Raw genomic sequence first — 27,649 nt, 5'->3', positions numbered from 1 at the left:
TCTCCAAATGCAGAAATTATACACTTTTTAAAGAGTTAAATAACAGTTTCCAGGTGCCTAATACTCTTAAAAATCTACCTAGTTTGCGTGTCTAAATGTGACAGTAATAGTTAAAAAATACCCATTTTCTCTATGCCTCCTTCACAGTTCCTCCAAGGCAGATCTCTAAGCAGAACAGCACGAAGTAAAACCCCTTAAAAGTGTCTTTTTTCTTTTGCTCATTCTCCTGCCTCCCTCTTGCATGCTTGGTTAGGTTTCTCATTCGTGCCTAGGTGGTTTGACATTTTTTTTCACTGCAACTTCTACTGCAGTCCTTACAGTCTTGCAGTCCTACGCCCTTCCAACAAGCTATGTGATGGCCTTGCTTCCCCCAATTTGGGGGAATTTTGGGCATTTAAGAGCCCCAGTGTTTGTGCTTCAGATAAGTCCAGATTCAGAGAATTGAGCACCCTCCTGAATGGTTGTGCCTGTTTTCTCCTGTAGTTTTGGGGGGACTTTGGTGACATTCAGGTCAAGAGCATGCTGTAGCAACTGCTGTTTCGTCTTTCAATTTCATAGTGCTGGAAGCAGCCGGGTTGCTTTTTTATTGTAACTTTTGACTGGGAGTCCAAGCTCAGATCAAGGCCAGAAGGACCTTGTGCATTTTTTGAAATCAAATACTCATAAACTTGCAGGATTGGAACCTTCTGCAGTGCCTGTAAGTTTAGGACTTGGACTTGACCTGGACTATCCATACCAACTTTGTGCCAATTCATTCTCTCAGTCCTATCTATGCTGAACCATCTCTACAGGCACACAAACTAAGGGCTGGGAGGATGAGAAGATCTTGCTAAACCTCCACAGTGTAGATGAGTTCAATCACGAGCAGGCTCTTTGAACCTGGCTCAGAACACAAGCACAGCTGCCAAAGGCAACATGAACATCTAGCTACCTAGAAATCAGTTTCTGATGTGGAAGCAAAAGCAAGTCAACTCTACAGAGGAAACACCATGAAGCTGTGAAGTTCTCATACTGATGGCTGTGCAGGAACGTTATTATAATGGATTGCTTTTTTTTTTCTTTAAAAAAAAAATAATAATAATTGTATTTATAGTTTCTCATAAATAAACAAGATAGCATCTTTGTTTTCTTTTGAAAGTTGGACTGTGAAGTCTTCAAGGCAGACACATAAGGCTTATGTACATCTGAGAAAGCATCTAATTCTAGAAGGATTTGCAGGAAAATCAATGGGGTGATTTTTTCAGTTGCATGTAAAAGTTTTGTTCTGTGAGAACTGTCAAAAAACAAACTGGTTGCTGGGGCTTTAATGTAGCTCAAGAGATCTGGCTTCAGGTCCTAACTCCTCTTCAAGACCTAATATGTGTTCCCTTATATAACTTCCAGTTATTCTCTTCACCTTTTCACCACAGTTTATGTAATCTATTATATGACTATTTTCTTTTCCAGCAAGAAGTTTACACAAAAAACAAGTTTACACACAAAACTGAACAACAGTTAAACTTCCTTTGCTTTCTTTCTATTCCCCCATCTGAGCAGAGCCCTAAGACTCCCTTCTCTGACCTCGCCGATGATGAGAAGATCTTTAACGGAGGAGATGGCATGTGGCAAAACCAGAGTCAGGATCAAGCCTTGCTCTCAGAAATCACAGAAGAGGATCTGGAGGCCATCCGTCAGCGGGAGGAGGCCATTCAGCAGATTGAGGTCAGTAACCTCTCTAGTCGTGGGCTTGCAAGCTGGAAGTGCAGGTTCCTTGTGTGCTGCATTGCTCAATGTGACAAAAGAAATGCTAATTAACGTGGCTGCCTGTACATCATCACTAGGTATAGGAGAGATTATCAGGCATTTCTAAAATTGGAACTGAGTGACAGAAGGAAGAACTAGAAATCTATATGACCTGCAATAAAAATGGCAAGTAATAATTTTCATTGGCTGGTATTTTCTTCTTCCATAACGGTCTGTAGTAAGGTAGTTTAATTGAACTTGCTTTTGAACAGCAAAACAATTTTCTTGTTTTGCAGAAACAATTGAAAGTCAAGTTTGGGACAGAAAATATTCATCTTTAACATTAGAGAGAATAATCAGTAGATGAAATAAGTTGATTTTTTTTCAAGAATTGTTGCTTTGTCACAGTATTTGGATGTTCTTAATATAGGTAAAAGAAGGCATACGATTTTTCTTTACTTTTTTTTTTTCTTAGAGGTGCTATAAATATAATATGGAAAAGGGAACAAAAAGAGGTCTGAATGAGTTAAACATCCCACATTTTTCTTTTTATACCTCTCTTTTATGCTTTGGGAAACTCTTGTTACTCAAATTTAAGTAATAAACGAGTAAAAATTAGAATATAAAATCTTTATAATTTGTATGCTTTTACAGGCCTAAACTCAAGCTGAACCAAAAAAAGAGGGCTTCAGAATAAATCAGAACATTTAATTAAGGACTATACTTTGTCCTTTAATGGGATTGAGCTAATTTTATCAGAATGGATTTTGGTTGTGGTGTAGCAGGAATTGTGATTGAGTTAACAGTGGTAAAAGAGGACAAATGTTCCTGCTGTAGACTGGTGCTTTGAGGGTTTGACCTCTGTTTGCACACAGTCATAGTTACATATGAGTCAATCCTGTAAGTAGGAAATATTGATAGTTTTATAGGAGTGGGTTGAGGTTAGTGTACATCTAATCTCTGTTATGGTTTGCTGAATAGAGATGATTGACGTTTGTGCACTTGTGTGCATTACTAGGGATGAAATTCTGAAAGGATATTCTCATATTAAATTATATTCTCATATCTCAGAATATTGAGTATTTTTGGGTGTGAATGAGCTTTTCATACGTGGGGAAACTCTTTGCACCCACCAGGACAAACTCTAGGGAACTCTGTTGCAAGAAGATGCATGTTTTGACATGATCTTGTACTGTGATGTCCAAGAAGGTTGGATGCAATGGTATTTCTGCATCGTGTTGCAGATAAAAAGGATGTTGTTGTGATTGTTTATTCTAAGATATAGTCACTGCTTTTCTCTTTCCATCTTTATGCTGTGCCGTTTCCTTCCCAGGAAAAACAAAACAAAACAACAACAATAAAATTTAGTTGTGTATCCTAATTTTACTGTTTAAATTCTGTGTTTGTGCTGCAATATGGTATTTCTGCATGGTGCCACACTGGACCTCGTGACCATGAAAGGGGTACTCAGGGTGACTTCTGACGTCTCCTCTCTGCATTGTACACCTCTGTGCATCCTGAGAGTTGCTTTCCAGTGGCTTGTGGAAACTGGACAAAAGCTGCTTGTGTTGAAAGCTGAGGAGGCAGCCAAGGAATTTGGGTGAATATAGTCCCAGTGCTATACAACTTCTCAATAAATGCAGTGCTCATGTATTTTGCAGATTGCATATCTATTGATTTGGTAGCTTCTGCTTACCTTTCCACTTAATATTAGCTTCCCTCTGAATGACCTATTCAACTTCTGAAATTAGTGAAGTTCAGACTTGTGCTTCCTAAGCACACTTTGTTTTTACCAATTGTTTTTTCCTGTCCCCATCAGAGCTGCATCCATTTTGTTTTGCTATCTGAGATCTGTGTTTATCCAGTAAGCAGGACTGCATTCCACATACATTATTTCAAATGCAGCTAAAACATTTCTCCCCAGGAGGAAAGCATTTAGGCCCAGCAGTATTTTATTTAACATCTCTTTTGAAAGAAATATAATGAAAATGAAATGGATTTTTGGACTGCATCATACCTCTCCCCAGCTGTATTTGAATAAGCAGATGGTGCTTTTAAATCATTTTCACTGAGTTTTGTTTTTCTGTTTGTTGACCCACATGAACATATTTCTTTTGAAAAGACTCATCTTGTACATTAAAACTTCCCCAATTTCATTAGAAGTTGTTGGTGTACAGAGAAAGGACTCATTGAGCTCAAAGTTACCCTTAAAACTTTTTCAAATATGTTTTCAAAACCAGTAACTAACCAAGAAGGCTAAAAGGAAACATTATTCTTAACTGTCAAACCCAACTAATAAACTAGATTTATCACCAAATTGATATATAGCATTTGTTCTCCTGTGCTCTTTGGGGACCAGAATGAAGAATAGAGCAGTGCAAAACATATTTTATGCAAGTAGATTGGCCTTATCGGGAGTTTTACTTTTCTGAGTATCTAGCACCAGAAACACACAGGTCTTAAGCAGAGCATTGCTAGAACATTGTCTTCTGGGGCCCACTGATTACTACATAACTTCAGAGAAGCTCATGATGCTGGTACCAGCATTGGGCCTTTTCTTTTGGAGATGTAGAATTTGTCTTTTTTGCAAGAACACATATAAAACCATTTTTTCATTGCTAGAAGAATGAGGAAATAAATTCTCTTGCCATCTCATGTCCTGAAAAACAGATATAAAATTGGGTCCATAATAGATATCTTCTTAACATTCCAATAGCTCTTTCCCACTTGTGTGTTTTCCACATCTCTAGAATCTCTTCAGAGGTGCAGGTTAATGGGACATTGTTCTCTGTCATGCACATCCCTTGAGGCACTTCTCAGTGTTCACAGTTTCCACCTAGAAAGATAACAGCCATGTCAGAAGTTCAGCTGGCTGTTCATTTTATTTAAATCTACTTCTTTTGATATTGCTTGCAGATTAAAAATAGAGAAGTCTGCAAGGGAGATGTCTCGCCAAAACCTTACATTTTGGATAAAGATCTTTATTGCTTGGAAATGTCAAAATCTGGTAGGACACAGCAGCCTTGACACAAGTGTTATTTCTTAAAATATTGCTTTGAACTGTTATATAAAACCTATTTTAACTTGAACTGTATTGGCAGTGAATAATAGATGCCATAACAACTTTATATATAGCACTGTAAAATGTGCCATCAGAAATACATGAGCTGAACTGTAATGTGCATTGTCAGTACTCAGTGCTGGCACAAGCTCTGCCATAGCAAACGGCTATAATTTAGCCCCCCATGCCTTTCACTGGCACCTGTAGTCAGGGGGGAAGAATTAAAACTTTGAGAAGAAATGGATAACCACTGAATGAGGAACTTTGCCTGGTGACTGGAAAGACCTAGAGAAAAAAGGTGCTAAATTCAGTATTGCTTCAGACAACCTCTGGTGATCCTTCCAGTACAGACACAGCTGGTCCAGAGGTGATGAGAGAGGAGGAGAAGAAGCCCTCCCAGGCACTACCACCATTTCCATCCCACTTCTTCCACAACCTTCCTTCCTTTCCTATAGGAGTCTCACATCCCACTCCTGTGCTTCCTGGACTGCTAATGCAGCAGCGAGCATGCTATTACCATCTACAGTGGGGAATAGCCAGGTCAGAAATATCAAAGAATCATAGAATCAATGAGGTTGGAAAAGACCTTCAAGATCATCTGGTCCAACCAGCACCCTATTACCAATGTTATCCAAGGGCATATTTGAAGAGCTTCTGCTGTTGCGAAGAGTTGTGCCTGTAATAGTAAAGGCCACTTGTCTATCCTGAGCTGCCTACACCCATTTTTGTCTCCATCCCCCCAGGAGGAGCAGCAGCAATAACAGCTCAGCCCATGGGGGTAGGCAGCTGCCCATATTGTTGGCCGCCAAACCTGACATTACCAGGACTGATCACATCACCTCTCAGCCCTGAAAGGCAGCAGATTTCAGACACTTTATAGAACTAATTGTAGTTACCAACTTAACAATTAGGAGGTCAGTCATTCAGACCAAATGAATATAAGGTGAGTCTGGCTGAAACACAGCTTGGTGATAAATCATCACTAACTGGGTGGACATTGAAGATGGGAGACCATCAGCTGCAGATGCCCATGGAGAGTCCCCCAACAGAAGGGTGCTAGGAAAGTGTTTGGAAATAGTTCAATGTCAATTCTGCCATCAGCTTATGTGACCTGGGTGCTCATCATGCTGATCTTAAGTCACTTATGAAACGAGGATAAGAGTGTCATCCTACATCTCAGAATTGGGAGAATAAGTTTTTTAAGGTGTTCTTTCCTCATTTAGGTCAGAAGACGCAAAAAATCACAGAAGGGATCCCCCTGGTCCAATGGGCATTTCCACAGGTTTCCATTTCTTTCCTTTTTTTTTTTTATATGATGCAGAACCCAGGCATTAACTTGGCTAATATGGGAAGGCAGACAGTTTTCTCCAGTAATATCTGGTCATCAGAACACGAGAGCTGATGCTTTGCTTGCTTGTGGGAAGTGAGTATACGTCGAGAACACCTCCATCTAGTTTCTGATCATCAGTTGAGGATATCCCGGAGAAAACAAAAGAAAACAACAGAACTCTGTTTTAGCTGATACCTCTCTTGGCAAAAGGGAAGGTGAGCTGAATAGGCTGTGGCAACAGGTGTGAGATGCTTTTATAGTTTTAGGAAAGCCTGTTCCCCCTGGATTGGTGTTGAGAAATGTTGATGTTCATTTCCTATCAGTTTTGAAGAGAAGTGATAGATGCCAACTTACACTCCTGTCAGTCAAGCATTTGGAACCAGACAGAAGATGAAATACAATAAAAATAAAACAAGAAAAAGCTCCACAGAGTCTGTCAGAGTATGTTTGTTAGTTCGAACATGTTCCTTGTTCACTCATTACTACGTATAATTTCTTGCTGAGGGGTATTTTCAGTAAAATCTCTCACTGATGCTAGCCGTTTAGAAGGTTTAATGCAAGCTATTTCATCAGCTTCGATAGTCCAGGGGTTTGACTTATGAGGGCTCTGCTTGCCTCTTCACACAGACTTTTCAACTCAAAGTAATGTATAAATAACATGATATCATGACAAGCACCGAACGTGAAAGATCTGCTGCCGTGTGAGTGTCAAACAGCGTTCAAATGCACTCTGCTCACAGCGGCGTTGGGGAGCCTCATTATCATGCCCGTCAGAAGTTGACATGGCCATCCCTGGGACCCGCTATTGAGATGTTCCCTGGAGAATCCACTCAAGTATTTTGGCCAGTCTAATTTAAAATGACCCGGGCTGTAGGGCTGCCACCATTTATTTTAGGAGACTATTTCACGGTCCAGCAGCCTTCAGTGTTGATGAAATGCTTCCCTCTGTTCTCGCTAAAGATTCCTTACTCGTTCTCAGCTCTTAACACCTAGTAAAACTCTATTGGACCCTGCAAATAATTCTTCTTCCCCTTTGGTGTTTAAACTCCTTGAGTGCTAACAGTTATCCTCCTCTTCACAAGTCACTCTCCCTTGCTTTTCAGCCACCTCGGTGCTCTTTTCTCAATTCTTCCCCATTTGTGAATTCCCTTCTGCTACAGCAGCAGACTGTGCATGGGATCTTGGTGTCGTACCAAAGCTGAACGTAAGAAATGTGTTAAACTCCCATGGATCCAATTCAAAGGTTACAAGCACTGATGGAACGATTTCTAGGTAATTTCTACACTAGTAAATTAAGGAGTATCAAGGAACACTAGCAGGCACCAGAACTGACTCATTACACTCCTAAGTTGTTAGGGCATATCCTAGCACATTTTTTCCCAGTGCTTACCCAAATATTAACACATTTTGAGAGTTAGTATTCTCCAAAAACAATTTGGCTTCATCCACTTCGTTCAGGGCGTAAGAGGACTTAGTAACATGAATGCAGAGAAATGCATACCTGCAGTTGCAAAGCCTGAGATCGGGCATCTTCTCTGTCCTTGTACAGCTGCAGCCCTATTGATTCGATGATTTGATCACAACAATTTTCTTTAGTCTTCACTGACATTTAGGAAAGAGAAGGAATAAGGAGAATTAAGGGTAAATTCTGTGGGAAACTGTGCAAGCCTGAGGGCAAAATAAGAGATATGTGGAAATAACAGCTGGGCTCTTTTGAAAATGTGAAGAAGCCTTAGCAAATACTGAGAACAAAAAACAGCGTACCCCAGCAGACTCATGCAGAGACCGGCTTCTTAGCATACTGATTTACCTGTTCTGCCCCTGTTTCTACTCTTGTGGCCTGCATATTTATGCGCTGCTCAAAAACTAAATTACTTGCCTTCACATCAGAATGCTTCCTAGTCAATCTCCACGTCCTTAGCATGTCGACTCCTGCCTCCAAACTGCCAGAATCATGCCAGTTAGAAATGAAAGGTTGCATTAATTGGAGTTTCAGAGCCTCTGCCCTGAATGGGCCAGTGCTGTTTCGGAGTTTTCTCTGTCAATTTGACTCACTTGGTTGCACTCCAGATGATGCTTTCTCAAGCATCTACGCTGAATGTGTGCTAGTTCACTTCCAGGCTTCCTTGTGGAGCACGTTAACTGAGGATGCGTTTGTTCAGAAGTTTTGTGTTGAATGAGAAAAGCACTTCTGGGGAGAATCATGCACTTGCCCTCATATCCTGTGTTTTAGTTCATGCCACAGGACTCTCAGAGCTCACAAACTTAATGCCTTTTGGATGAAACTGCTTTAAGAGATGTACTCCGAGGCTCCACCTCAGGGACTCTGACTGATAGTAGGCATTCAGCCCACAGGAGGGAAAATCTGCTTCTTGGTCTTCTCCAGTCAGTAAGATATTACCATATTAAGATATTACATATATTACCTTAAGTTTGGCTTTTTCCATCTAGGACAGTTCCCAGTGCTGCCTAAAATATATATTTTTTTATCATGTCCTAGAGCCCAAAACATCATCATGCTAGAGGAGCTTCACCATCATGCTAGAAGAAAATTGTTCCAACAAGCTCTGACACAGGTTTCTCATGATACCTGCCACCTTGCACAGAGAAAACACACATAAAATAAGATTTTGTTTCAGGGCTGAAGAGCTATCACATGGGACCCAGAAGGGATCCAAGTGAAGTGCTGTGCAATGTCCATATAGTTTGTCAATTCTGTTAATGGTTAATGCTTGTATATTTTTGCAATCAGCATCTTATCAGGGATATGTGGATGATCTAGGATCTCACAAGACAGAGAGACAGCAATACATAAAAACTATTTTTAGCCCTGGGTATTTCTTGTGTCTCAGGTGTAACCTTATGATGGTACTGTGTATGGTGAAGTGCTTTTAACTAAATTGGTGAGGTTTCCCCTGTGTACTAGAGATAATTTTCCTTTTTTTTTTTAGATTCCTATTGCCTTATCCAGGGACTGTTAGCATCAAAGAATTTCACCCTAAATTCTTCTCTTTGTGAACTCCTCCTTTCAGCAAGTTTGCACGGAGCTAGGAATGAAAGCCCTGATTCAGCAAATCATACCTAAATATGTCTTAAGAGCTTTGCTGAACAGTGATGGACTTCAACACCTACTAAAAATGAAGTATTTCCTCTGCAGAAGGAGAAAATAGTGCAAACACACACATTATTTTACTAATAATCTGAATTTTGCGTGGACACATCTGCACATGTATCCACAGAAACTGAGCTGAGTTAAAGGCTGTCTGTACATTGGTAAGGCAGAGAGCTGGAGAGAGATCTCAAGTGAAATAGTGTTTAGCTTCTGCAAATTCTCTCACTAAAGTGTTAATATTTCCTTTGTAAAAAAGACGTGTTACTTTCCACCTCCATTTGCTGCATTTTTGCCTATATTTTGTTGCCAAATGATGTCTGTCTCAATAAAGGTAATATCTTGCTGCTATTTCTGTTAGCGCAGACAGTACAAACATCATCTGCCTCATCGATTCAACTATTTTTGTAGATGCGATTTGCTGCCCCAAAGGGGAATTACCACTCTCACCTATTATTTGGGTTAGAGCACTTCACTCTTCAGTGCTAATTAATAACAATGCAGATCAATAGTCCATCAACGAGGCAAGATCCCCTAGCAGGACTCTCAAGAGCTGTTACTGCGGATTTGACTTCTTGCCCTCCTGCTTTAAGTAGTGCCGTGCTCTCTTTTTTATTTATTTTAGGTTAGGAAAGAAGGTGTGCTTTTTTTTTTTTTTTTTTTTTTTTTTTTCCCTTCCAACAGCACGTTGCTTCAGGTCATGGTACAGTAAGAAAGCTTTTTTACTTATTTCACGATGGTAGCTGCTGCACTTTACTAATATCCATGAGTCTTTAACTCAGAAAGGGGAAAAGAAGCATTACAGGAGTGAAGGGTGATACAGACTTGCTAACCTGTTGTTACACTCTACATGTGGATTGGTGAAAATTCCAATATATATATATTTTTTAACCTTATGTCCTGAATAGAAAAAGCTCACGTTGCAAAAGCCCTGAAGCATCCCATCTCTGCCTGTGCATCCTGGAAGAGGAGGATGAACCAAGGGTAAAGATGAGACCCTACAGAGGTTACAAGGGTTACAAGGGATCACTGAGAAGGTGACTGAAATACACATTTCACAGCGAGACCAGTTCGTGTTCCCTCCTGTTTGCCAAAAAGTGCCTGGTGCTGCCTTGACAGTTATAGACTCATGTTCTCACTGAAATTATAGTAAACATCCCAGGCAATGTTAACAGCATTATCAGGGAATGTCAGCTTTAGAGACTGATACCAGACACTATTATTTTACATCCTCTGCACTCTGCAGGCTCATCTTCTTCAGGTACTCTGTAATACTTTGAGTTGTTCATTTATGAAAAAAGATTGTATAGAACTATGGGTTTGTGTTGATTTTAGAAGTGGGAAGAGAGATATATCTGCTGGGTTTGTCAGAAGATAAACTATGTGGTTAAAAAGTGTTATTCTCAGCTACGGGCTTACTAACTTTGTTGGTTTTGGCACCCCACTATGCCACGTGCTTTACACACCTGTATTTTCCCACTACTCCATTCACCATCAGTCTCTCTGGTGTGACCCCTCTGGTTGTCATTTCCTTCCCTTTTTGTCATTGAAGTCTCCAGTTCCTCTGTGTATTGAGGCTACCGGACAGCATACTTGAGGCAGAAACTGCTAAGACTCGCCTACGTATTATGGAGTAATGCAATTTTTATGTAAATATATATATATTAATGCACATTTTAAGATAAACTCCTGAGCAACCTGGTGTGATGTTGTAGTCTCCTGTTAGCAGGGCATTGGGCTAGGGCCCTCCAGTGGCCCCTTCAAGTCTGAATTATCCTGTGACCCTGTGATCCCATTATCCTTCCATCTCCTCAGACTGCACCACTGAGAGCTACCAAGAGTTCATGCCTTAATCTTCCTTTAATTTAAATACAAGACACTTCTATTTCCTCACCCTCGTGAGGAAATGCAAGTCATTCTCATTCTTTGTCCTCTGACATCTCTTGCCACTGCAGGCAGGGGTTCGTGCTCTTCTTTACCCTTCACACCACATCTGTCATTTAGTTGGGAGAACAGTCAGGATATCGGGATGGCATCAGGGGGATGGGTGGGAGTCTGCAGAGGCTGGTGTGGGGACAGTGTCTGTGCCTGTGTCTGCACCTCCCTGGAAGAGAAGTCTGTGGGGTGGCCCTGTGCCCAGGGGGTCCCTGCCCCATCAATTTTGCTCTGTGGACATCCCCTGGATGATGTGTCTTCATGTTCTTTCTCGTCCTGGGTACGTTAATCAGCGTTCAAGAGTGCTGACCTGGTGTTATGACTATTGAACTTGTTGGTTTAGTGCAAATATTTGCATCTTTTTTGAGCGCTTCTTTCTGAGCCATATTCCTTGTTGAGGAATAGATCCCAACAGAGTTTGCTGGAATCGGTCCTTTCCTAACATGCTCATTAATTCATTACTCCAGCAGAGAAAAGAGGCAAAGAATGAACAGTAGAACAGCAGAAAAGGCCTCTGAGAAGCCTGAATATGTCACATACCCCCCCAAAACACACACGCACACACATAAAAAAAAAAAAAACAAATGAACAAATGATAACTAAACTAAACAAAACACATTTCTAGTGCTCGGTAGGGTGTTGCTTGTCTTACAACACTTATAAAAGCACATGATTTAGCCTACGATGTTAAAGTCACCATCCCTGGGGGTGTTCAAGGCAAGGTTGGATGTGGTGCTTAGGGACATGGTTTGGTGGATGACATTGGTGGTAGGGGGATGATTGGACCAGATGATCTTGTAGGGCTTTTCCAACCTTCTATGATTCTACCTCAAACACCAAAACACAATAGCTTTTAAATATTCCTCCCCTTCCTGGAAATCTAGCGTCATACAAGCAGCTGGGTTGGTCTGTATTTCCAATTTGTGTTGGAAACCAGCTGCTCTTTGTGAGCACGGGTGTCTGTAAGCACTTACAACCAGGGGCATGTTTTCATTACAATTCAGGAAGTGGCGTACAGATATGGTGGGGCCAAGCATAAAGTTCAGTTGCTTTACTTAGGAAGGAAATGGAAAGTAACCGTTAAAAAATCCACTTTTATAGAGGCACCAAAAAGCATTTTTGGATAGTGTGGTCTCTAGCTGATACAAAGAAAAAAAGATTAATAAACATTTGATTTAAGGGTGAGGGATTGCTGTTGAAGAATGGGAGGCAGAAGGGCTTTGGTTCAAAGATCAGCCCATACAAAGCCTGTTTTTACACACTGAGCCTGGACATCTTCTACTGAGCTGACAGGGACTAAAAAGACCTTTCTATAAGCACTCTCATGAATGTCTAAGACTTCCTGCTAGAACCTGTGGCAGGCAGTGCTATGACAGCCATAAGCATTTGCTTACCTTTAACTCTGCCTGTTTTTTTTTGCCAGTGATTTCTGTAGCAGAAGTCCCCGAGCCCTATCTTCCCTTGTCAGTTCCTGCTCACGCAGCACATGGGGGATCAAAGCTGCTGCAGATGTGTGACCGTGCTCCTATCCCCATTTCACAGCTGGGGAAACTGAGACATTGCGGATTGTTTCGCTGCCAGTGGAACTCCATAGAAATGTAAATGCCTTGCCTAAGACCAAGGAAAGAGTGGGTGTCCGTGCCAGGATTAAAGCGCTGCCCATCCTCTACTTCCGCTCCCAATTCCCTTTGAGCATGCTGTGATGTGAGATCCAAATACAAGATCTGGCGGAGCTGGCTTTTAATTTTTCTCCCCTTATTTGAATTGCGAGGCAGATGGAATGTGCTCTTGTTCACAAAACACACTGTCATCTATCCAGCTTGGATGAAGCTCAAGGAAAACGCTAATCATCATTTGTAACTGAAGGCAGATCTCCCCTACAGGGGGAGCTTGCTGTGTTCTGAAGTTTCGCCTATGATATCATGACTTTATCGGGAGAAGCTAAATAGCAAACCCGTCTCTCCGAGGGCGTGTAGCAGATTGTACTGTCAAAGAGAGAGATAACTTCTTGCCCTCTGAAAAATTCTGAGATATGACGATGAGGGAGGGCAGGGAGGAAAAGAGTTGCTAAGATACTTGCACGCATAAAACACACCTGGGGGAAAAATTACCGAAGGGGTGGCTGTGTTGGACAAAGTGCTCTGGAGACTGCAAATAGGGTATGCTGAGTTTACAAATGATGGTTCTCTGCTGGCTGCACTCATAAGAGGGGTCTGTGTTCAAAGCTTTTGTATGTACAGGGGCATTTTGCACATGCCAAGCTTCTCAGCAGTCACCTTTCTCCCCCACGCCACGATGGAAGCCCATATAGCTGGCAACGATCAGGAGGAATAACTTTAAATTTCATACAGTGCTGAGAGTCCTTGTACTCTACTTAAGGAGAAGGTTGTTTTTATGTAAGAAAATATGATCTTTCTATATAAGATTTTTTTTCTTATGCTGTAAGAAAAAAACTCATCTTCATGTGCGAGACAAGTTCTTGGAGAAAGCAGCTACTGTCTCTTTCCCTGGCTGGTTCTAGGGATTGGCCATAAAATCAGAGGTTTTGGGGAATTATGAATCTTTTCAGATTCTGCATCCTCCATGCTGACCAAGTTTCTGGTGAATCAACGTGCCTTTGGAAAGCTTCAATTTGTCAGGCATGAAATTAATTTGGTTTCTTGGTCTTAGCTAAGAGTCACGTGCTAATACTGGTTGTACCTGATCACTGCAGCAAAAAGGGGTTGCACAAAGTAACTCATGCTCTCCCCACCACCCAAAACACACACAAGCAGTGTGTGTCTGTCCCTGTGGTTTTCCAAGGTTTGGGGCTTTCCTACCAAAATTTGGAGGAGAGCAGAGGTGCCTCTTTATTTTATTATTATTTTTTTTCTTGGTATAAGAGTGAAGGGAGTGATGTTGGGGGGAGGGGGCAGTAAGGAAGCATTGCAAAGGATACCTTCAGATCTGTAGTGATTCAGTAGAATGTCGTATTTAGCTGAATTTTGACAATCCATATAAACATACTGCCATGCAAATTTCAGCTCATTGGCCTGTTTTGATTAGCAGGTGCTGCCAGCAGCGGTAGCTCAGAAGTTATTCCATCAGCATTGGTCCCTGTGTTAGGCTTTATCCTTTTAAATAGCCCTCAGGATGGCTATATCCTCTGGAGCGTCTCAGTTTTCACAGGAGGAATTTCATTCTTTCTCGTTCCTTGCTAACTGCAGATGAACAATTAAAATAGGAGGAAAAAATGAGACCAACCACCATGACTTCTCTGCCTCTGAAATTTCAGCTGCTGCTCATGGATTATGAGCCTCAGTGCTTTCAGGCTGGGAATTTGGGGATTAGGTCCTCCACCTTAGATGTACCTAGAGGAAATAAATGGAAGTCCTGCACCTTTGTGCGTTGGTGGTGATTGCTTAAGAGGGAGCAACCTCCTACTGTGGTCCCACAGAGACAAGCCAAGTTCCTTCAGTTATTTCCTCTCTTGTTCTTTCTAATTTGTATCACTGTGAAGGGTTAAGGAAGGTGACTTCAGGTATTGCCATTAGAAAGTCAAATTGCAAAACTAAAGCATTAAAAATAAACGCCACGGCAGAATTGCTGAGCCAGTGAATAAAGAGCTTTAAATGCAAACAGGGAACTAGCTGTGCATTTCTCTCCCAGTCACCTGTCTCCCCACCTCAGGATTAAGGACTCTGCATCTTTTAGTCCTGAATCTTCCCGTTTAACTCCAGGCACTGCTGAATGTCACACCTTTTTACAACTCACCTGTTAAAATTTACGGGAACTCCCTTTTTTGTGGACCACAGCAGAAGGCTTATTGCTTTTCTCCTTGTAGGAAAGAGACCCAAGGAGAATCTATCATAAATCAGTGCATTTTAAATATAGGCAATCTCCCCTCAAACACACCTTAGGAATTTGGTGAGTGAGCTCATTTGCTTGTAGGATAGATCCCCCGCTACTGGAAATTGATACAGATAACTGACTTCAGTGATGATTTCTACCAGCTGCAAATGAACTGGTACCTCATTTTGAGTGACTTTCAAACACCTCCAAAAACCAAACAAACACATGAACATAATTTCTCTAGTGCACAGCTTTCCTCTCCCCTGGGTATTTTGCAGAAGAACAAAGCATTTTACAACCACACTCAAACAGATACTGCCACCTTGGAGCTCCTTGCAACATTTTCTCTCCTTGTCCACCTCTGCATGAAACCAGCTTATCCCCCTATATAAGGGTGCAGCCCTCCCCAGTAGTCCCAGTGCCATGTTTAGGACACTGATGCTTTGCTGGTGGGATATGCAATTGGATGGAGCATCGCTCTGGCTGCTGGGGCTGGGGAAATGTCATGGAAGTGTGGTCCTTGTTGGGGGCAGAGGAACTGCTGAGAAACAAAAGGATTTGGGGGCTGGAAGCTGTACAATGGCTGTACCCTGCTGTTGGTGGCCCTGCTTGAACAGGGGCTGGACCCAATGGACCTAGAGGTCCCTTCCTACCTCACCCATTCTGTGATTCTCTAATGGTACCATAGTGTGTTCACTTGGCTTCACATCCTGCTCCCTCTGAGCTTCCCTTTCTTTTCTCCATCCCTCCATTCCCCCTGAACCAGAGGTATTAATTCTGCAGTGCCATGTGTGGGCATGGCGAGGTTTGGGTTAAACACCATTATATTAACACCTCTTGCTAATCTTTTTCTCCTGATGCCTGTGGAGTTGGAGCACCTATTGTTAGCTTCCATCAAAAAGAGCACCACAATAGCTTTGAGAGAGCCGTGAGCAGCCAGAGCTTTGTTTCACAGGTGGGTTTTCTCTGTGGGCGTCAGGACAGCACTGCATTGAGCCAAGGGGGTGGCGGAGCTTTGTACCACAGGCTCTCTGATACTTGGTGACCTTCAGACAAGGTGAGGCAGGACCGTGTCCTCTGAGATTTGGGGACAGGAGTGCCACTGAAGTGCTGCCCGCCTCTCCCACATCATTCCCATCTAAAACAAAGGCGCTGGCACTTGCTGACCATATTGCATTAGCACGGCAATAAATGAATCCTTCCCTCCTAAGTGCAGCCAGAGCTGCTGAGTGGTGCCAGACTGGCAACCTTGTGTTATTTATTGCCTGGTTCATTCTGCTTCCTAATAACTTGTTTGCTGTTTTGGAAGGCATCAGTGCATTAAGCAGTGGTTTTCCTCGGGCTGCTCGAGTCTGTCTGCTGAACTCTTGTGCCAAATGTAGGGGCATGTGAGCTGTACGAGCCGCTTTAATTTTTCCCTCGCACACTTGCATTCATCAGCATTGAGCATCATTCACTGTCATATTATAGAAAGTGGTTAGGTCTTTCTGATGTAGAAGCCCTCTCCAGTGCTGGCTAGCATGACTACAGAAGCACAGGCTGCTTCTGCCCTGAGCATTGCTCCCAGTGGCTGACTTGTAGCTCTTCAGTATACCAGATCTGTGCTATTCCATCTTTTTCAGACAACTGTCCATGCATTGCCCCACACACTGGGCATTGCCCTCTGGGTGCAATCTGGCTTTACCATCCAGCTGACCTGTCCCACAAGGTATGTTTTGAGCTGTCTGGATTAAACTCTTGATGCACTTGGCCATCTCTTAAGGTATTTCAAGAGCTCTTATGGTTACCCAGACCCTCCCCATGCTCAGCTATCTGGGTCTGGTTCTCTCACTAGTCAGCCACTTACTGACACAGCTCCATTGACTTTTCTTGGTAGGTTTTTCATCCTCCTTTCTCAAGGCTTGCGTTTTGACAGAGGGCTTAGGGTCATCAGTGGCTTGACCAGTAAGCCATGTAGTGCCATGTGCTCTTGGATAGTTATCCCTATTCCACCTAGGAACCCTCCAGAGAAGAGTTTTTATGTAGTCCTGGGTTTGTTGATAGCCCTGTTTCAGATTCCTGCCTCACAGGGTCTGAAGTTACAGTCATAAATATTCTACATGTCAATACAACTTTCATGTTTCATGGATTCAGGAGCATCATGTTGTCAGATTGAGATTTTTTTGGTCTGTTTTTGAGATTTTTGATTTGTTTTGCTTCATTTTGATTTTCCCACCACTGATTCCCCTTCCTGGAGCACTATTAAATATATTTAACAACATGGCATCCAACAAAAGGCCTAGAGGCAGAGGACTGTTAACCTTTTGTTAGGATGAAAACTGACCTGCTTTTAGTTTTTTTGTGTGTGTGCATTTTTTCTTCTTCTTCTTTCTTCTGAAGTACTTAACATTGTTTTTTACCTCACTCCACGGTAGTTACCATCTATAGTCACCTCAGGAGTGACAATATCAAAGGCCTTTACAATCTGAAAAAGAATTAAATCAACTGTTTTACAGTTTCTTTTTCATTTCCACTGAGCTATTGACTTGTTTAAAGAATTGCAAGGGATAAGTGATTTTCCTTACAAGGACCAAGCTATCACAGCCTTGCATGTGTTTTGTTGTTTTGTCCTGGTTTAGCCATTTTACCACGAAGCGTAAAGTTTTATTACTCTGTTCATCATTCAAACAGCCGAGACTTTTTGTAAGGCTCAGTTATTTGTAACTGGCAATGTGCAACAGGGGTTGTTCTTAAATAGAGATTAGATGTTACTGTTAGCAAGTCAGCTCTTGTTTACTACAGGTCATTAGGGCTTTTTACTGACTGGAGCAAGGTACTTCTTCCTTGGCTGTAGGTTCCCAGGATGCAGATGTCCCCATCTGACTTAAAGGTCTCATTATAGCTAACAAGAAGACACTTTCAGGTCATATTTCATCCAATATGATTTTAGACATTTGCTGAACCGTGAGCTCATCCGTGGTCTGGCCTGTTTGTCTTCATTTGCCTGAAGAGCTGTTTATCTCACAAGCTCTCACATGCATCCATAATCATGGATATCTATCGTTTTCTTTAGATAAATACTGGACAGACTGTTTGGACAAAACACTATTTTTATGTATTTTTTTTCTTTCCTTTTGAGTGACAGCACTACATTCCTGCTTCTGTTATCCCCATCTCTTAGATCACCTTCTCACGTTGGGCATAAGTTCAGAACCTTTTGTCACTTGAAGGTTTTGTTGTTTGATTTTGCATCTTAAGCTATTTGTTTTTCAGAAACTGATCTTAATCTTCTAATTTTCTGCTTACTTGTAAGAGTAAGCAGAAACTCTAACTATTAACTATTAACATAGTATGTTAATAGCAGATTTCCTTGATTTACCCCATTTTTAGTTAAAGAGAAGATGCATAGTATTGTCTGGAGAATCATGGACTGATGACTGCATGAGCAAATGCACTTATAAACTGTCAGTCTGTGATAATGAAATTAAAGAAAAACAATGTCCTGATTTCGATGCTTATGTTTAATTTTACAAATTAAAAGCTTTCCATTTAGACATGCCAGGGTTACCTAAGTAGTATTCTGGCAAGTTGCCCTTTCACCAACGTGACAGTACATTCCAGTTATAAAAGAGAAAAAAAAAATCAATTCAATTGAAAAACATAATAATTGAATCTAATGTTAATTGCAGATCAGTTCAGGAGAAGGAATTTACTTTATAATTTAAGAAAGCTAAGTGAAAAAATGAGCAAGAGAAAGGTTGGCTCATTGCAGGATGAAATTCGTATCTCAGCCTTTGTTGGTGGATGATGTAACATGGCCTGTGATGTGACCCAACAGGCTAACAACAGTATATTGAATTGGGTTTCTAGGGTTTCTAGAGTTGACAAAACATTTTTTTTCCTATTCTGACTTCGTCAGAACCATCGTGGCACGGTGTCTACAAGCTGGTCCACACTGACTTGAATGATGTCCATTACATGATGCAAGACGCAGCCTCTGAGCAGCCTTGCTTACATCATAGAATCATTAAGTTTAGAAAAGCCCTCCAAGATCATCTGGTCCAACCATCCCCTTACCACCAATGTCACCACTAAACCATGTCCCTAAGCACCATGTCCAACCTCTCCTTGAACACCCCCAGGGACGGTGACTCCACCACCTCCCTGGGCAACCCGTCCCAATGCCTGACTACTCTTTCTGAGAAGAAATGTCTTCTCATTTCCAACCTGAACCTCTCCTGGCACAACTTGAGGCCATTCCCTCTAGTCCTATCACTGGTTACCTGTGAAAAGAGGCCGACCACCAGCTTCCTACACCTGTTCACTTGCATAGCCTGAAGAACATTTAGACCAGTGTTGCATGCATGCTCTGGTCCCACTACAAAGGATTGACTTTTCATAATTTTCTAAGTCTCATGATGGTTCCCAGTGGTGATGCTATCTTTATACTCCAAAGTCGTTTTGGTGGGCCATTCAGTAACCCAAGAGTTGCCATAAAGGTGCAAGCAAAATGGTCTGAGACAACAGCAGCAACAAAACAATATTTAATCCCAATGAAGGGTTTAATCCTGTAGTTTCTATGGTGCAGTAGCTCTTGCCTGCTTCTTGGAAGAATGCAAAATGTTGCATTTATAAGTGAAAAATCCCTTTGGTAGGATCAGGTTTGGGTTCCCGTTCTTTTAGTGAACACAGTTTGTTTTGTTCTTCATCCCTCATGTTTATGGTGGTTTTCCTGGGTGGAAATATAGGTGTTGAGGAAAGAAGGGAACTATTGCAAGACTAATATTTGCGTATAATTCCATGGGTAAAATTTCTGTTTTCCTACAGCTCGAGCTGGATTGTAGCCTAGTCTGGTTTGATTTAGGTAATTCTGGAAGGCGGGAGGATCACAGCAAGAAAGAATGCAAAGTACCTTCCCTGGGAGATGAACAATCCAATTTTTGCACAGCAAGAGAGCAGGGAAATTTAAAACCAGTAGCATTAATAGAGAATTTATCAAGAGAAAGTGAAAAGGCTAATAGCCAACTGAAATGCAGCCACACTTCCCTGAAGTTTAACTTTTCCGTGATAACACAACTTCACATTATGTGATTATAATGTCTCTGTGTTAAAAGGGAGAGGAAATCATCGTCAGTTGTTGCACTCATCTAACTCCTCCTTCTGCCCACAAGCCCACAGAGCTTGGAAATAAGGGAAAGGTGGGGGGCAAAAAAAAAAAGGAAAGAAAATGAACAAAATTAAAATTGGAATGAAGCTCTGGAACTGGCAGCTGTCAGCAGCCCTCAGGACAAGTGATAAAATGCTACATTAAAGTAGCTGCAGTGTGAAATGCCATTGACGGAATAACGAGGATGGGAAATCGCTTTATAAATGTGCTTACCAGGATAAACAGATGTGACTGAGGGCAACTCCATTCTGTCACTAAACACTTGAAAGGGCAAAATTTATGGCAATCTATTTTCTGTTCAGAAAAATAAATAAATAAATAAATAAATAAATAAATAATAAACAAGGTAAAGATACAAAACAAAACCCAAAGAGTGTTCAGACAGAGGTGAGGGTTCAATGCACATGTCAGAGTGAGAACCAGGGCAGAAACACTCACTATTAATAAACCACTTTGCGAGTCCTATAAATCGAAATGTGACAGTGCGTAATGATGCTGAGAAAGGGGGGCCAGTTCCTGACTGTGAATGCTTTGGGAAAGCAGGAGCCCCTCTATGAACCTGACCTGGGGTCTTTCAGAGCAAAATATGCAAAGGGATATTAGTTTTGATTTTTCTCTGAGCTGAAGTTGGCTGGTAGCTGCTCATGGAAGCTGCCCAATTTTAAAGGATCCTTTAGGCTCCTAGCTGAAGGACTCTACGTGCCATTGGGGTTGTGCCAACTAATAAAATGCTCCTGAGTGCTGTCAGTGCCTCTGGCACTTGAGGAGGATGAGCTGCGATGGTCCAGATATTCTCCATGTAGGCTTTCTCCTCCCCATGGCACTGGGGAGACCTGGCATGGGCAAAAGTGCCAGATTTGGGTAGGAGCCTGCAGGCATGGGAAGGTGTTGGAGCTGGACAGTGAAAGCAGTGATGCAGAGCACATCACTGCTGTTTTCAGAGGTCAGCTCATCTGGTGAAAGGTGGAGATGACAAGTTGAGCAGGAGTCAGTGTGCTGCTGCAGCAATGAAGACAAATCAGCCCCTGGGCTGCATCCACGGGGCATTGCTAGTGGAGATTAGGAATGTGATCATCCCACTGTGCTCAGCACTCCTCAGGCTGCGCTTGGAGCACTGTGTCCAGTTCTGGTCCCCACAGTTCAAAAAAAACCACTAGGATGTTCCAAAGGAGGGCCACAAAGATGGTCAAAAGGCTGAAGAACCTGCCTTATGAGGAAAGCCTGAAGGAGCTGGGTCTCTTCACCCTGGAGAATAAAAAGCTAAGGTTGGACCTCATCACAGTATTCCAGTGCTTAAAGGGTGGCTACAAGGAGGACAGAGGTTCTCTCTTTGCAAGGAGCCACATGGTGAAGAGAAGGAGCAATGGGTACAAGTTGCATTGGGAGAGGTTTCATCTTGATATTGGAAATACTTTTTTTTTTTTACACTGACAGCAATCAATCATTGGAGCAACCTCTCAAGGGACATGGTAGAATCCCCATCACTGGAGGTTTTCAAAAAGTTATTGGATAGGGTGTGATAATCTTATCTAGGCTCCCTTTTCCCACAAAAATTGTACCTGATAATCTTTTGATGTCCTTTCCCACCTGGGCTGTTCTATAATTCTATGATCTCCGGTATGTGGGACAGCAAAGAGGATGTGTTCATTGATGTTCAGCATGAGCAAAAGTCTTGTCCAGCCTCCTGGTGGAAAGCAGTGATAAGACAGTGCGCCTTGGGTAAGGCATGTGTTCAGTCTCATAGGACAAGGGTCTCTGTAAGAGTTGTCATCAGATAGATGTCTGTTCTCGGTATCTATTGCTGTCCAGGCAAATGCATATTTATTTATTTTGCTTAAGGAAAGCAAAGCTTTATTCTGTTTTTATTATAAATAGCATCATCCAGTGACCACATAAGGGAATGCTTGAGCTGTGTTTGGCCGTCAGTACACCCCCACCGGTCCTGCTGGCAGGAGATGAGCAGGGGCTGGAAGAACTGGACAGAGAGCTCACTCCAAAAGCAGATGGCAAGGAGTCAACAGGCACTGAGACTGCCTGCTTTGTCACCAAAAATCAAAGCAATGACTCACTTTCCTCCCTCCGTTTGGAGCGTTCGTGGAACTTTGTGGATGGGAGGCCTGAAATGAGTATGTTGATATCATTTAGTATTAATGAAAATGCAAATACTTGTGTATCTATATTTCATTATATTCAGTGACATGTAATCTGGGATATGATGGGAAGCATACTTAATGTTCTCTGTGCTGGAAAATTATTCATTTTGCCACTCTGTCTTGAAGGGAAGATGGTATATTCAGTCCAAAAGTAACCCCCAAGTCCCTCCACTTCTCATAGCACACACCTAGACCCACCTGTCTTCCCCAGAGCTTCATTCTTTGAGCCAGAGGGAACTGGAGGGAATGAACTAAGGCTTCCTTGGTTCAACTTTAGACCTAAATCTTTTGCAAATTAAAAAAACAAAAACAAAAACAAAACATTGAAAGGTGGTGTGAATTCAGGGAGCATGAGCTGGGCATGACCGAATACACATGCTTGTGATTTTGTAATAAACTGTAGAGATGGATTCTGAATTCCTCAGAATGAGCATTTCCTTGGGGGGCCATCGTGGGTGGAAAGGAAGGCAGGATAACTGTTGTGCTTCGGTACTGAGTAACTCCTGGTTTTATAAGCCCAGGAGTATGTGCTCTGTCACTGCAGACATGCTTGACAGTTTCTAAATGCAGCCTTTGGGACAGGGGTTGGTTGTAGTTTGTTTTTACACACAGATGATAGATAGCACACTGTTGTAAGGATTCCCTGCCTGCAGATGCTATTGTTCCATGCTAAAGAGGTAAGATGCTGCTGTCTGATTACTACCTGTTGCTATTTAATGACAGAAAATGTCTTCATTGCTATTGAAAAGTTGTTTAAAGCTTATTGGGTTTTGCCTTTTATTTTTGTGGACAGGGATGTTTAGCAGAGCAGAGATTTGCTGAATTTGTCTTAACACATAAGAGCTGGGGGAAAGGTGCATGCTTTAATCAGTTTAGTGACTCGAGTTGATAAGAAGTTTGTGGCTGCATCCTGAAATAGTGCGTCTCTGTCTGAGTTCCAGGGCTCGTATTGATTGCATTGAATATTTGACAAGCAGAGTTAAGAGGAATCTTTAAATGTCATCAAATCCATCTCTTAGCTCTAATACAGAATCAACTACTCAAATCACCCAAATCATTAACTTCTTATATAAATGTCTTCTGTAGCAGTTCAAGCCCATGTCCTATCCATGACGGACACAGAGAACATGTTCTTCCCTTCCTATCTGCAGCAGATTCAGTTACATGGAAAGTCTAATCATGTTTGGCATCAGTACCCCCACAGCCACCACCATTTCTATATTAGAAAGCATGCTACTTTCTGATTTTCCCATTGGGCTGTGTTTCTGATGCCTTTGACCAATCTCCCATGGCTTTTCTATGGACTTTCTCCAGATGGTCCACAAGTGGTGGCTTTGCTTGCTCACAGCAGGCTTTTTTTTTTTTTAAATGATCTCTTTACAGAAAGTTTTTTTTTCCTATTCTGTATCTCTAACTGTAAAACTATATATTTTCATTATTTGACTTCACCTTTATTTCTTATAGTATTTTACTAATTTAACAAGATCAGTTTGAATTCTAATTTATCTTCTGTCAGGCTTAAAATATTTCTGAGCTTCACTGCACCTTTAGTAACCCTTCTTTCTAGTCCATCACCCAAATTATTACTTAAAAACATTGATTAGTCATGAATCCTGGACAAAGCCATGAAGAACTCAACTCAGTGCATCCTTCTGATCTAGTGCCTAAGCATGGAGAATTAGTTTTTAAATATGGTTTCCAAGCCAGTTTTACAATTTTCATCTAAACCATGTTTTCTCTGCTAGTGTAATTGTCATCTTCTTCTTCTCCTTTCCCCCAAGGTGTGTTTTACTGCCCTAGAAAGATATTAGGTTGCTTTTGACAAGTACACACTTGTTTCTTCTCATTCTCCTGCTGAGTTTTGTGCAACTGCAAATTATACATTTCACTATTTGTTCCAGCACCTCTACCAACATCAGCACAGGGCTGACATTAAGCTGACTTGCCTGTAATTCCCAGACTTTGGGATTTTGTTTTGTTCAGTCTGTATACTCTCTTTTTGACTCTTCTGGAAATTCACCTGATTCCCCATGACTTTTCAGACTTAACAGCTCTAAGGTTGCTTCAGCAATTTCTCTAAAATCTTCAGGTCAGTATTTATGAGTCCCAGGCAGTTTGAAAATATCTAAACCTTAATCTAAACTCCTCAAGCCCACTTTTGGCTCTCCACTTACTCTGAAAGGAGCCCAGGGAAATTTGCTGAGCTGTAAATGTAGGTGTAGCAGACATCAACATGTAATCCACCAACTCTGCTCTATAAATAGTAGCTCTGTCCTTTAGAGATTTAAATGACCTAGACTATTTTCTGTGTAAGCATCTCCCCCATCTGACAGTGACAGATAAGCAAAACTGACAAAGTAGAATGAACGCTCAATTGTTTGAATGAGAGCTGCTTTGGTCAGAGAGAGAGCTGTTTGTTGTTCATAACTGTCATTTTAATTATTGAATAGTAGTGTCATTCACAGTGCTGCTCTGAGATGAACAAAAGATTTTGGGATGTCAGACACCTACTGATATTGTACTGGTTATCTACGTACGTAAAAGCTATTATGTGTTTATGTCTATTTATCCATCATGTGCCCATATCTGTCAGTATCCAGTTTTCCTTTTTAGAAAGAAACATGCATCTACGGATGCAAAATATTGGTGTCCCAGTTGTTCTCCCACCCCAGAATTTGGGGTCCTCCAGAAAATTTAACTCTTCTCCACTTAGCTGTTTGGAAATACAAATGCCACTTGATAGTAACTCTTGAATTGTGCTCCAAAGGAAACAAGACCTGGGCTCAAAATGATCGTCTTCTGGCCTTCCACAGTTGTGGGTTGTCTTGTTTCTCCCCATCTCTTACTGGGAAAGTCCTCTGAAGCCTTCAACTTCAAGTGGTACTGAACTAGAGCAATGGACAGGCCCAACTGTCTTTGGAAGAGAAAGGCTGAAGCATCAGATAAGATTGCCTTCTATTTGCCTAACTAATGAAGAAGAATTTAAGGGGATAAACTGCTCTAGAGTCTGAGATTAATGTGGCTGTGATGAGCTGAAGGAAGGGATTCATTGCCTGAGAAATCCTAGGCATTTCTGAGAAAAAAAAAAAAAAAAAAAAAAAAAAAAAAGAGAAAATGAAGAAAAACATGTGTGGATGGTGCCCCAGATGCAGCCTCACCAGTGTCAGGTGAGATCCCCAGATTCTTCCCTGCAAAGCTGCTTTCCATCTGGTCAGTCCCCCACCTCTACTGGTACATGGGGCTATTCCTCCCTTGGTGTAGGACTTGCTATTTGCCTTCACTGAACTTCAGGAGTTTCCTGTCTGTCCATTTCTTCAGACTGTCCAGGTCCCTCTGAAAAGGTCATTTGAGGAAGATCCATAATCATGTTCAGGAAATGGTTGAGCTACAGAAAGTAAACGACAGTTCGGGCATTACCGGGTGTTATTAGTGCTAAAGCATACCCTAATCAGAAACTGAGGGAACAATAATATGTCATTTTAGATTGTCACAAGATCATAATCCAGTTCATGATATCATCGAATAATAAAATATCCTGAATTGGAAGGGACCCATGAGGATCATTTAATCTATTTCCTGACTCCATGCAGGGTCACCTAAGAGTTAAACCATACATCTAAGAGCGTTGTACAAAGGCTTCTTGAACACTGATCATGTGTGCTATTCTTGATCACTGATCATAGGTATGTTAGCTGCAGGGTTGGTGGGACAAAGTGTGTTTTCTGAACAACATTTTTCTCTCTGGGAAGAAGGACTCAGAGAATTCTCTTTCTCTTTGCAGTGCTACCTACAGTGTCGCAGGCTCATCTCACTTCTGTTTAAATCTGCTGCTTTCTGAAGGTGCCTGTCTCCCTCTTGTGCCTATTGAGGAAGCCTAGGGAAACTTTTCTTCTGGATGGCTCTGGGATTGTAGGACGTAGGCGTTTGTACCTTTAAAATCTCCTTATACAGACAAACACCAAGTCCTTGCCCCAAGAATCTCATGATTGACACTATTCTAGACCATTCAGACTGTGCCACCCACCAGAGAATTGCTGCTACTTCTGAGATATGGGCACTGTTCATCTGCACAGTGTACGATACTGATGTAGTTTTAACCAGAACACAGACATTTTCAACTGGAAAGTAAATACAGAAAGTTAGAAAGTAAAGCTAAATGGTCATACATTTTTCAGCGTCTACCTTAGACATTGGCAACTTTTATCTGTTAGGAAGGTGTGTAAGAAATGAGAGCTGCTTGGATTGGTTTTTCTATTAGTAATTTGGAGGTGATCCAAAGGGAAAGAAATAAGGAAGAAGTATCATGTCTAATTTATGAAGAGAGATTACAGGAATTTACCAACTGCAGGCTCAGAAAGTGCAGCAGTGATTAGTTGAGCCATGATGACCACGTAGAAATACTTAATGTGGAATAGCATTGAAAAAGGGTAGAATAATTTAAAGCATTAAACTTGAAAGTGGTAACAAATTACCAGGTAGTAACTAAAGACAGATAGGTATAAATTAAACATTAAGAGTAATCCTTGAACAATGAGATTAATCATTTTGGATAAAATGGTTACTTTTAACAAGAAGCTGTGTTGTGCATAATGGAAAGCAAAATCACATGAAGGTTGCTCTGGAGGGTCAACTTCATCAAGTCTGTTTTTTACAGGAGGTGAGAACTGTCAAGCCTTCCTTTTATAAGCCTTTAGCTGTAGTAGTAATTAATTGTCCCTCAGATGCCTCTACTCAGCATTCGTTCCTTTAAGATAGCCTGCATTATTGGCTGAAAATACGCAAGATGAGTGTCAACAATATAGCCAGCTGCTCACAGGGCTGAAATTCAAGTAGTCTGCAAAGAAAGTACTGTTTGTTTTGGAAACATGTAGGGCAATACAGAGCAGATCAATTTTCCTTTTGCTTGTATAGAGGATGTATCTTCTCTTTTCCCAGTTCTTAACACGAGAAGTGTGTTAACCTTGCACAGACCTAGGACATGGGATGACTCGGGGAGCTAGTGCTACCTGCTGTCCTTGGAGATCTGGACTATCACAGGGATCTGAAAGGGATCTGGGGGTTTTGGTCGACAGCAAGATGAACATGTGACAGCAGTGTGTGTCCTGGCAGCCAGGAGGGCCAACAATACCCTGGAGTGCATCAAGCATGGCATTGCTAGTCAGCCAAGGGAAGGGATTGTCCTGCTCTGCTGTATGCTGGTGTGGCCTCACCTCGACCTCTGTGTGCAGACTGGGGCACCACAGTGTAACAAGGACATAAAAACTATTAGAATGTCCAAAGAAGGGCTACAAAATGGTGACGGTTCTAGAGGGCAAGGCAAATAAAGAGCAGCTGAGGTCCCTTGGTTTGTTCAGCCCAGAAC

General features: G+C 41.7%; 1 protein-coding gene across 4 annotated transcripts in view; it reads left to right on the top strand.

Moving 5' to 3' along the window:
• The window catches only part of TSNARE1 (t-SNARE domain containing 1), a 451,421-nt gene that overhangs the window by 236,252 nt on the left and 187,520 nt on the right, over nt 1–27,649 (top strand). For all 4 annotated transcript variants that reach the window (XM_084511163.1, XM_084511161.1, XM_084511162.1 and 1 more), the window contains exon 9: nt 1,537–1,701. In XM_084511163.1, coding sequence (XP_084367289.1) covers nt 1,537–1,701 — 165 coding nt within the window. The remainder of the gene's footprint in view (nt 1–1,536; nt 1,702–27,649) is intronic.

This window comes from Aythya ferina (assembly GCF_964211825.1).
Source record: "Aythya ferina genome assembly, chromosome: 2".
In the NCBI taxonomy this organism is placed as follows: Eukaryota; Metazoa; Chordata; class Aves; order Anseriformes; family Anatidae; genus Aythya; species Aythya ferina.
The sequence above is the reverse complement of the archived record's forward strand: the minus strand, read 5'-3'. Positions and strand labels throughout refer to the sequence as shown.